The sequence below is a fragment of the Gavia stellata genome, chromosome 1 (genome assembly GCF_030936135.1).
Source record: "Gavia stellata isolate bGavSte3 chromosome 1, bGavSte3.hap2, whole genome shotgun sequence".
Lineage (NCBI taxonomy): Eukaryota > Metazoa > Chordata > Aves > Gaviiformes > Gaviidae > Gavia > Gavia stellata.
This window is the reverse complement of record NC_082594.1, coordinates 129,151,038-129,163,167: the sequence shown is the minus strand read 5'-3', so window position 1 is coordinate 129,163,167 and position 12,130 is coordinate 129,151,038. Positions and strand designations below refer to the sequence as shown.

Sequence of the window (12,130 nt, the reverse complement as noted above, 5' to 3'; positions counted from 1 at the left end):
TTAAGAAGTGGGCCTTTTATACTTTTCTCTGTGAGCCATTGAAGGGCATACTCCAGATCTCTTCTTTATGGGCTATGTGTAACATCTTGAAAATCGTGTTTCTCTGCACAAATGTGTGAAGGCAGTGCTGAAAAAAATGTGAGTTTGTAATCCCTAAAGGGTGAATAATTTCTTTCCCAACATAAGTTTGTCTTGTGACTGGTGTTCTCCTTCCATAGAAACAAAGGAGGACAATCCTCTCCTCAATAAAAGATGGGAGTAAACTTTGCTATTTGTTTGGCATGTGGTCTAACATTGACAACTGTCCTTCCTGGAAAGCAATTTTAGCTGTCGGTTGGCTACCTTTGTGCAGGACGTGGGCTGTGGTGGCTGACTGTACTGATGGGAGAGACACAACAGCAGCAGATGGTAAATGCTGCTGCTGAACTAGGCCAGTTTTGATACCCAATACAAGGGAAGTTCTTAGTATGTTCTTGACCAGTCATCTGAATTGTTCTGTTCACTCAATAACATATGTTTTCATCATCAGGAGAAGATTTTCTGACAGATATTTTCATATACAGGACACATTAAAAAAAAAAAAAGTCAGGAATTGGACTTCATAGGTTTTGGGTGAATTGTATCTAAATTTTTCTTCGAAAGCGCGTTCCTTCCCTACTGAGAATGGAAGCAATTGGTTATCCCTCTCTTAATTTCTCAGAGCTCGTACTGGCCTGTATTTCCCTAACTGCAGGTGTGGAGCTGTAAATCCCATAAATCTTTGTGCAGGAGCAGGTGGCTGTTAGTGATGGTGAACAAAGAAATTGCTTCTTCAGAGCAAAGCGTTACTTTTTAGAACGATAAATCATGCTTTGTATACAACTGCGTTTCCCTACAGCTAACCTTCTCTCAGTCTGGGGAGGCCAGCTTTTTTCTCATCTTCCATGGAGCCTCTTTCAGTCCAGGCACCTTCTAGCAAATGACCACTTTCTCTTGAAAATTGCTTTTGTTATTCTTTTAAGTACATCAGGTTCCTAGCTCTGGAAAATGACTGTCCAGTCAGTTTCTGGGAGCACAGGGCTTGGCTCTCTGACTCCCAGGTGGGAACTTGAGGCAACTCACCACCTTGTCCTCAGGACCAGAAAGCCTTCCACAGACTGGCATGTGCGTACAGCCCAGTAAAAAATAAATAGCAAGATAAGCACACCCGTTGCTCCAGAGGGAACGGTGATATGGTAAGCTTACAAAACTGCCAGGTGTGTGCATATGTATGTATACCTCAAAGGTGAAAAATGGTGTTTTTGAAAAGCGAAGATGCACTAACTTAAAGCAAAAGCAAACAATGAAGACTCCTAAAAGTCAAGTGAAGCTCTGTGCTAGGGGGAGTCCCTGTGTAGCAAAATAATTAGGTTATAGATAGGAGTTAAAAATGGAGAGACCTGCTTTTTATTTCCCGCTCTGCCACCTACTGTGTGACCTAAGGAAATACAGTGAACTCTTTAAGCATTGCTATCCTCTAAACTGAGTGGACAAGCATAAATCACCTGTGGCAGGTGCTCTGACATCTATAAACCAATCAGTATGTGAGTAATGTTTTGGTGTTTTGTTTTGCTGTTTTTTTTTTTTTTAAAAAAAAAAAAACTTCCATAAGCCTTACTGACACAGTTGTATAGAGCACCAGTTCCTAAACTGTTTACTGATATCTCTTTTGTTATGTAGCCTGATGGGAACTCCAGGACAGGAGCAGCAATAACAGTGAAATTGCATCGTGCAGCATGCATACTTCTGGTGCCCAGATAACTGTAGACTCTCCTGGCCCTGGCTGTGTTTGTTCATGACAAGTTGGTTGATGGTTGGACTTGATGATCTTATAGGTCTTTTCCAACTGTAGTGATTCTGTAGAAAAGAAAAAAAAAAGTAGAGACTAAAGAAACACGTTGCATCATTGGCCACTGTGATGTTGTATCTAATGTTATGGGGTAGCTCTTTGTGTAGCTACTGCTGTGAAGGCTGTGACGCACAAATGCGATTGTGAGCTACGCGATCAGAACAAATGCCTGGGAGCAGTTCTGGTTCAAAAGGTTTGACACCTTCTTCAGAGGTTTTTTTCCATTCTCTTCCACAGGCTGGCAACACCAAATTTAATCGAGCTAAACTGCTGAATGTAGGATACCTAGAGGCCCTAAAGGAAGCGAACTGGGACTGTTTCATTTTCCATGATGTGGATCTGGTGCCAGAAAATGACTTTAACATTTACATGTGTGACAGACAACCAAAGCACCTTGTAGTTGGCAGGAACAATACTGGATACAGGTAGGAAACCAGTAATACGGAAAGAATACCAACTGGGAAATGCCACGTTACTGATAATGTTCCTCTTCTGATGGAGCTGTATGCTGGTATCTACCCTTCCTTCTGACACCAGGTTTCTGGTGGTAATGCTCTGCCTCTCTGGAGTGCCTTCTGACGAAAGATAACTGCACAGACATCTCTGAAGTCAGCTCCGTGGTCACCTGTATGAGTGATCATTGTCATCATTCTGGTTTCTGGGGTGAGGTAAAGGGCGTTTTGAGGGGAAAGCAATGTGACAGAGGTGGTGCGAAGACCTTCTGTCAAAGCTAGAAATACATTTGCAGTCTCCTGGTCCTGTGATTTGACGGTATGATCTTACTATTGTGCTAATGAAACTTGCCACTTAGCTTTTGTTGTTGAAGAGGTAACTTCTGATATTGGGAGCTCAAGTGGGAGAATTTGCCAAGGGATAGGTTTGTCCTTTAATTATTTGGCTGTACAGTGTCTAATACCGGATCATTCTGATTTTTAAATGGGTCCCCTAAGTAACAGTGTGATATAAACTATTTAAGGGAAAAGTCAGGTTCAGTCTACCTCAGAGAAAAAAAGGCTCCTGTGCTTGGTGAATTTAATGACTAGAGTGGTTTCATTGAATGTGTTTCGTTTAAGAGTCACCTCTTATGTCATGTCACTCTAAATACTAATTAAACTGGGCTTTTTAAAAGCTGATCTCAGAGTACTTTGAAGTATAGTTCTGCTTAATTTCTGTGTTTCCTTTCTGAAATATATATGAGAAAGGGTTGGGATGTGCAGATTCTTCTACCGAATAACATTCACTTTCCAGTTATGCAGTGAAAACAGGAACAAGCACAAATGGACTAGGCTTGTGACAAGTTTTTGGAGCACTGTGCCTTGCAGAGAGAATGCTGAGGGCTACAGGATGGTTGTGCACCAAAGCAACAGAAACATTGTTTTGGCTAATTGACAGGCATGTAGAATCCAGGCTAAGAACACGGCACAAAGCTTGAGGTGCTTTACTTAACCTTTTGGGCCTCAGTTACTGCAAGTGTTTAGCTTAGCTAAGCATGCAGATGGAAATTTTTTTTTTTTGCTTTTACTAAGGGATCATCTTACTATTAATTTCCTCAGGTTTCTCCTGTTTGTGGAAAGGCGCTGTTAGTTATGGGTCAGCTTTAAGCTTTGGCTTTAGAGAGTCTTACGCTGACAAAATGCTTTTGTTGTGAATAGCCGGCACTAGGGTGTTGTGAATACCCTGCACCAGTATTCGCTAGGATACTGGTGGTTTGAATCAGATTCATACTTTTTCTGTGTCACTGCCTCTGTTTACATATCTGTGAAGTGGGGATAATGCTCTACTTCCAAGGGAATTCCTGGGTACGTCTGAAGGAATTCAGATCCTGAACTCAAGAATGATACCTAAACTGAGCTGAGCCCACAGGTTGAAATCCCAGTTGGGTGACCTCAGTGTTCTGCTTAGGCTGAGGTGAGCACACTGAGACATGTTGCTCAGATGGGGTTGAGGAAATGGAAGTCATACATGGTTTGCATTAACACACAGTGTCCTGGGCAGGAATGTGGGTTTTCTGTGGATTTCTTGGGGCGTTCTGTTTGTTTGTGTTTCTTCCAGGGCGATATCCTCTATGGTGATGCAGTGCACGCTAATCTTAACAGTTGTGCTCCTCTGGACAGCAAGTACCCTATGTTTGGTTATATAAACTACAGCTTGGGTTTAGATTCTTTAGGAAAAGCTTTATATACTCGAACTTTGAAGGTAAGGGTGGGAAAAACTTGCCTAGCTTAGCTAAGCTATTTCCTTGAGACCAGCACAGCATCCTTTCCTAATGACCATTTCTATTGTATGGTTTCTTCAGTCCTATTTTAAAAATCCCAAAGGAGCTGATATTCTCTTGTCCTCAGGGAAGAGGTGGTTGATCATTGTTACAGAGGTGCATTTTTATAGATGATGTCACCTACGAGCAAGATATCCCTGGGCCCTGCCAGTTCTGCTCTGCCTGAGGAGGGTTGAGTGGACAGCACTGTCCTTGTTACAGCTCTGGCTCCTTCAGTGTCTGCCTCTCCAGTGGTGTAGGGGAATTACAGGGTGCATAAGGAAGCAGTGGGGTGCATATATGGATGTGTGGGTGGGCAGTCAGCTCCCCAACCCTACCAGGCTGCTGGAACAGGGGGATGTGGTACTGTTGGTGACTGGCAGTGCAGCCTGAAAGCATGGCTGGGGAGGGCTCTTCCCTGCTGTTGCTGTTTATGTGGGACCTCCTTGCTGTCCATTCCACCTGTTCACTGCATTTCTCTAGAGTACCCATAGCAGAAATCTCAAGGTAGTAATCCATAATTAAAACTCAATAGGACCTCCCCTACCTTATGGTTGGTCTCCTCTAGGAGAGGAGATAAAAGGGAGAGAGCAAGGAAGAGTAAAAAATTCCAGAGGTATTAAAAAATGCAGGTAGAGCACCTGAGAGACTGCATCTGCCTAGAGCAATCCTTTTTTGTATGTTTATATAGATAACACTATATTTTGGGAAGTATATCACAGTCCCAGCAAATGACAGTTGAAGATTTTTTTTCAGACAACTGGAAGAAGCCTCACATATACAGGCCCTGGTCCTCTTGGAGGACTTTAATCCTCCTGGTATCTGCTGGAAGGGCAACACAACAAGGCACAAATAATCCAGGAGATTTCTGAAGTGAATTGATGATCAAACTGGGCATACCCCATGAAACTATGTGACCTGATGGGAGGTATCCATGAGTTGGGGAACTGGTTGCTGTCATTGGGAGGCCATTCTGTTATCTTTGAAAGGTCACGGTGATTGGGGGAGGTTCCTGTGGACTGGAAGAAAATAAATGTCACTTCTATCTTCAGGACAGGCAAGAAGGAGGATTTGAGGAACTACAGGCTGGTCAACCTCACCTTCTAATCCCTGGGAAGGTGATGAAGAAAATCTACTTGCAAGTCATGCCTGACCAACCTGATAACCTTCTCTGAGTTGAGTACCTTAGTGGATGAGGGAGGAGTACTGGGTAGTGTTTATCTTGACTTAAGAAGGCTTTCAACACTGTCTCCCATTACATCCCAATTAACAAAGTGATGAAGTATGGACTACGTAAGTGAACAGTGAGGGACTGAAAACTGGCAGAACTGCTGGGCTCCAAGGGTTCTGATCAGTGGAACAAAGTCCAACTGGAGGCCAGTTGCTAGTGGTTTACCCCAGGGGTTGATACTGGGGCCAGTACTGGTTAACATCTTCATTAGTAACCTGGAGAATAGGGCAGAGTGCACCCTCAGCAAGTTTTCAGAAGATCTCAATCTTGGAGTGGTGGTTGATGCACCAGGGACTTTGCCGGGCTGGAGAATTTGGCCAACAGGAATCTCAAGTAGTTCAGCTAAAAGGAAATGCAGAGTCCTGCAACTGGGGAGGAGTAACTCCATGGACCAGTGCATGCTGGAGGCCAACTGTCTGGAAAGCACCGTTGCGGAAGAGGACCCAGGGTCCTGGCAGACAAGAAGTTGAACATCAGCCGGCAATGTGCCCTTGTGGCAAAGGCGGCCGGTAGCATCTTGGGCAGCATTAGAAGGGACGTTAGCAGGTTGAGGGAGGTGATTGTGCCACTCTACACAGCCCTGGTGAGGTGATATCTGGAGTGCTGTGTCCAATTCTGGGTTCCCCAGTATGATAAAAATGTGGACATACTGGAGTGAGTCCAGGGAAGGGCCATGGAGATGATTATGGGGTCGGAGCATCTGACCTATGAAGAGAGGCTGAGAGTGCTGGGACTGTTGGGTGTGGAGAAATGACAGCTCAGGAAGAATCCTACCAAAGTGCATACATACCTGATGGAAGGGAATAAAGAAGGTGGAGCTAGACCCTTCTCAGTGAAAGGCAAGAGGCAATAGGCACAAACTGAAATACAGGAGACTTCATTTAAAAGTACAAAAAGAAACCTGTGAGGGTGGTCAAATGCTGGAACAGGCTGCCCAGACAGGTTGTGGAGTCTCCATCCTTAGAGATGCTCAGAACCTGAATGGACATGGTCCTCAGCAGCTTGCTTTAGCAGACCCTGCTCTGAGCAGGGGGGTTGGACTACTTGGTCTCCAGAGGCCCCTTCAATCTCTCCAATTCTTCTGTGATCCTATGACATGAGCAAAAATCAGCCAGGAAAAACAGTCCATGAGGGAGGTTGCGTGTGTTGTTTTTTTGGTGGGTATTTTTTGTTGGTTTTGTTTGGTTTTAAATTTATGACAAACCAGAAATGATAATAAGCATTGCACCTTTGCTTATCTGGCATGTAAATTGACAGGGCTAGAAAGTATCCATTATGGCAACTTGTTCATCTGTTTAGATTCACATACATCTAGAAAATGCAAAAAATGCCATCTGCAGCCATGTGCACGTCACCTCTGAAGATGGCAGTGGCAATGTGGCAGAGGCTGTGTTGTAATGCTTACCTTAAAGGGCAAGAGAGAGGAGGATATAATAAAAAGCGATTAGCAAAATGGTATAAGAAGATAAATAAGCATGGTATGTAATTACCTTTTAAAAGTCGGTGCAGTTTCCAGGACAAGGAAGGTAGAAGTTAGAAATTAACCTCCTTTAGAGCTGAGCTCCATGATATTATGTTACTAAGTAACCTGCACTGTACCTTACTTGGAACTGGTCCTGCAATATTCCTAGCTGGAGCTGAGGTCCAGTAGCACATGCCCCCTTGCTGTGATCTGATTTCATTCCAGGTTTTTCAGATTCAGCTCTAAGATAGCCAATGGCTTGCTATCATTATTGCAAAGCTTCCGCTGTATTAGCGTGCAGCTTTGTTCCTTTTCTACTCATCAGAATCCTTGAAGTGAAGTGCCATTTTGACTGGCAAGGGGAGTTGTATAAAGAGAGCAAGCAACTACTGAAGAAGGCTCCGTTCTCTCTGTTGGAGACTTAACTTTTTCTGGCCTAAAGCAAATCACTTTCTCTTCCTGAAAAGAGGAAAAGAACAGGACCTACGTCATGGATTTCCGCACCCTTAACTCTGCGAAAGACAGGTCTAGATCCAGAGTTTTCGGGGTGATATTTTCATTGTTGGTAGAATTTGACTTTTAATTCTTCATTCTCTTTTTTTTGTGTACTTCTAGGTTACGGTACCAGGGATATTTTGGAGGTGTAACTGCTCTAACAAGAGATCAGTTTTTCAAAGTGAATGGATTCTCTAACAACTACTGGGGTTGGGGTGGAGAAGATGATGACCTTCGAATCAGGTAATAAATAAATACATAAAAGGCTAGAGAGGTATGGGCATGAGAGGGGGAGGTACCAATTTAAAAAATAAAAACATTGGTGTGACTCCACACCTGGCCTCCAAAGACGGAACAGTACAGGAGGCTTCAATTTAAAACAGCGTTGCATTGGGATTTTGGAGTGTGTGACGCAGTTCTGTGAATGGTTTCCTCTTTGAAGAGGTTAGGCGTGCCTGAGACCTGGTCCTCCTCCTGACAGCATTGTTGGTTGGGTGTGGGCTTTGTTGCGGGTTTTTTTTCCAGTTGCTTTGTTTTGTTTTTGTCTCAGCTACACAGTATTTGTATTCTCACTTGGAAATTGGTTATAATGGAAATAATATGATTTAAGTCTGGAGTGTGATTTGCCAAAGAGACACAAGTATTGACTTCCGGTACTTTGCAAGAGAAGAGCATGGGAGTGTTTTGGTTTTGGTGGGATTGGGTTTTTCGCATTCATTGATTACCATGATTTATTCCAAGCAGGGCTTAGTTTGTATGTGGGTGGTGTTGATTATAGTTAAGATAGTGAATAACTTGAATTTTAGAAAGACTGCTTGTATATGCATATGCCCTTTGCTCTTGTTAAAACCAGTTTTGCAGACATGCCTGTCAATGTAGGAGAAACTTGTTAGTTTGAGAGTTTTAGTGGCACAAAGGAGTCAACAAAAGTTTTACGTTGATCTTTTGCCTAGGAAGAAACCTCTAATCCTGCATTGCTGCTAGTGGAGGAAGGAAAAAAAAAAAATCCCCAACAACTAAAAAAAAACCACCCCACAACCCCGCAAGCTCTGCTGGCAGAGCCTGTCAGTTTGTAACTTGGGTATACTCTGTCAGTCTTAAACGTTTATCCTTTTCAATTGCTTAAATGTGTAAACAAACATTTGGGGGACATAAAATTCATACTGCTGGTGATACTAAATAACTACACTGGTGAAATCAAGTGTGTTAAAGTTAGGAACTTCCAAATGAAAGTTGTTCTCTGTGTCAGTTCAGCAGATCAGTCAGCTGTATCTCAAATCTAAAAGCTCTGCTGGTGACATGGGTTTCTGTCCCTTCTTAATCATAACTTTTCTCATTTCTCCCTACTTCTCACTAGAGACACCAACGTCTTCTCTGTGACCTCTTGGGAGCTGGCTTTTATAGTGGTAGGGGATGGCTTGGTACCATCTTATTCCCCAGCGTCCTGAGAAGCGTCACAGTTAATGAGCGGACAAAGGTGATAGCGGTGTTCTTTCAAATGTTTCTGTGGGCGGCAGAGAACCAGCTGTGCAGCAGATCAGCAGGATTTATTGAGGGTCTCCACAATGTTTGCAAGTGATTGGACTCAAAAGCGATGCTTGCTCGCATGTGGTGCCTCCTAACTTTGCAGCTGTTGTGGTGTTGGTGAGGAAACCACATTGTGTGACCCAGAACGCGCACTGCAACTGGGCTTGGCTCATGCCTTTCCTCTTGGGTGGGTCTTGGACTGGGCTGGTGACAGAGTTTGCAGCGGGTAGGCAACGGGAAGCTTGCTGTCTCGGTGGGGTGTTGGATGGAGATCCTTGCAGCCTTCCTCTGCGAAGACAGCAGATGGCAGCAGCCCCTTCGGTATCTTCAAGAACTTCAAGAGTGCTCTCAGGTCCTACCGCTTTGCCTCTGTGCTAAATGTGGTGGTCTCTTTCGGGCCCCTTCCTAAGGTGTGCATGCCAAAGAGATTTTTCAGATAGTTTGTTGTATTTGTTTGATAATTTACTGCTACAGCCATTGGAAATCTGTAAGGGGCTCAGTTTCTTCAATTCGTAGTTTCCTATTGCTCTTTCAGCTGCTGATGTGACTAGCAAAGACCTAGGCTTATTCCTTAATTCCATTGTCATGAAGCTAACCCTTTCTGCTGACAGAGCAAAATTGTTGTGCTCCACATATATGTTTAAGGTCAAAAGCTCCAATCAAGTGCCTGATGTCAGATACTTAAATCCATGCACAGGGCTTAGTGTTTCTGGTACTGTTCTCCAAGAAATTTTTCTTCATGTGAACAAACAAAAACTTTGCAGCTATTAAAAAAGAAAACAAGCTTTTTTTTTCCTTTTTAAGTGGAGAACTACCAAGTATAGGAGCTTTATTGCAGGAGTTGAGATGAACTTGTTGCAAAACGTGTGGAATCCTGCTACAGACCTCCTAGGTTAATACAGGGCAGTACAAACTAGACCAGACAATACTAATTTAAATGTACTCTGTTGTATAATGTGTGCTTAAAGCTCTACACAACCTCTACTGTGGTAGCTACCAGCTTCTGTTCAAAAGAAAGGGGTATCTGTCACCCTACTGGACCTATTCTCCAGAAATGCAACTCTGAGCCCCATTTCTCTGGCAAAATCGGTGTGGAAGAGACACAGATAAGTTTCTTACAGTTCTCTATGCTTGCTTCCATGGCATCTACAAGAGATAAAGTCTCCAAATGTTGGGCTCTTTTTTTACTTAAGAGCTTGTTTATAGGTGATGTCTTGCTCATGGCACTATTGCTTCTTCCAGGGTTGAGATGCAGAAGATGAGAGTGGTGAGGCCATCTGCTGATGTAGCCAGGTACACGATGATCTTCCACAAACGAGACCACGGTAATGAGGAGAACGGAGAGAGGTGAGTCAAGAACAGTGTTCCACCTTGCATTGTCTTGGTATGTGACTGGGAGCCAGGCACCTGAGGGCCAGGTTCTTTGCTCTAGGCCAAATGGGCATTTTGTGGTACCCAGAGGCCCTGGGGGACACCCGTGTGACACCCCTGTTCACAGCTGGCAGCTCTTGTTCTGTACATGAGATCTGCCTAGAACTGACCGGATAATGTTCCTTACAAACTTCCAAAGTTACGGTTACATGGATATGTTTTGAGTATATGACTTCAGAGATTAAACCAAAGGCCTTTTTCCCCCTGTGTCTGACTTGCTGAGGACAGGAAAAGCATGACTTTACATTCCCAGCAGATACAGGAAGGCTGCAGCTCTGCCTCCAAGTTTACTAGTCACGGGAAAGAGCTCAAAACTCCTCTCGTTTGCATATCAATGAAGATTTTCTCCTTTTTGTCCTCAGGATGAAGCTTCTACGTCAGGTATCTAGAACGTGGAAAACAGATGGGCTGAACTCTTGTTCGTATAAACTGCTCTCAGTGGAACATAACCCTTTATATGTCAACATCACAGTGGATTTCAGCATGCAGCCCAAGATCTCATAAGGGTGAGCACTGCTCAGGTTATAGGAAATGGCAACAGACCTTTTGTGGGGTTGCTGCTGCTACAGCAAATGACTCCCGGCGCTCTGCTTGAAAGAGTACTTCCGTAGCACAGAAGAAAGTTGTTTTTCACAGCATCTAGTCGATCGGTTGAGAATTTCCTTTTGGGAGGACTGGAGGTATGGACTGACCTGAGGGACAGGTCCTCGTGTTCTTCTATGCACTTTCTGCTGCGACATTTGTGAAAGTGTCCTTGTTTGGGCTCGTCCGGTGGAAGGACTTGAACTAAGTCTTCTGAAAAAAAGAATTGTCGTTGCAGCTATTCCTAAACTTCTTATTTGTTGTAGGGGGAAGGCTGCCTCGTGCTGCCAACATTGCCATGACTTCAAAAGGAACAGGCCAGTCTTTCCTCATTAAAAGCACAAGAATTCTTCACCAACTACACATTCACTGAGAAAAGCTTATTTTGTCCAGCCTGAGGAAAAACTGCTTATGAGTGAAGGAAGGGCAACAATGGTAATGGGTAAGGAGATGTTAAAAATCTCTCAATAAATACACTCCATTGAATTCAAAAGGCTTCTCTTGTCCTTCATGAGCTCAACTCACCCTGCCCTCGGCCTGCTGAAGTGTCCTGTGGCGGAATGAAAGTCTCAGTTCTGCAGTAGGCTGTGTATTGTTCTGGAGGGATGTGGATGGAAATGCAGTGGCCAGCTATGTCAGATGGAGAGAAATTCATGTCCATATATTTTTTTTTTTAATGCTTTGGGCCACACTGTTAGCAGAGTGCGTATTTGTATACATACCTAGGCCATTATTATTTGTGATTCTTGTTTTAGAAGCCTGGTGAAAGTCTGTGGGTAACTAACCGTTCCACTATGTTACAGGATTTCTGTGAAAATCTTGATTAGAGCACTTCCCTTACCCTGGCTTGTTGGTTATGCATCCCTTGCAGGCAGATGTGAAGCCACGCTTGGGAGAGTTTCTTTTAGGACACAATATATTAAGAATGACATGACAAAAAGCAACTTTTGCTTACTAGAATATTGAAGGAATGGTTCTCCAGCTGGTTGACATGTTATTTAAAGCTTCAGTCTTCTCTACAGTTGGAATAAGTTCTTTGGTGTTTAGTGGGATAGATACAGCTTTTCAGTGAACAGGAAATTTTAGTATCTACAACTAATAAGCAAAAATACTCTGTGTCATGCTTGTGGAAATAATTGGACCTGGTAGGCAGTGCTACTGCCTGACTCTACAGAGAAAGGGCAAGGTCTTGAGCAGACTGTGTCAGTCTCACAGTCAGGTAAGTACAAGTGCATTCCTGACAGGGTCACAGCTCCACTGTTGATATGTTTGACTTAGATT

General features: G+C 43.6%; 1 protein-coding gene across 1 annotated transcript in view; it reads left to right on the top strand.

The window, feature by feature from the left end:
* The window catches only part of B4GALT4 (beta-1,4-galactosyltransferase 4), a 33,816-nt gene extending 22,520 nt beyond the window's left edge, over positions 1-11,296 (top strand). The window contains exons 4-7 of the mRNA XM_059815748.1: positions 2,105-2,292; positions 7,430-7,552; positions 10,079-10,183; positions 10,630-11,296. Of these exons, the coding sequence (XP_059671731.1) occupies positions 2,105-2,292; positions 7,430-7,552; positions 10,079-10,183; positions 10,630-10,771 (558 nt within the window). The 3' untranslated portion in view covers positions 10,772-11,296. The remainder of the gene's footprint in view (positions 1-2,104; positions 2,293-7,429; positions 7,553-10,078; positions 10,184-10,629) is intronic.
* The last annotated feature ends 834 nt before the right edge of the window (positions 11,297-12,130 follow it).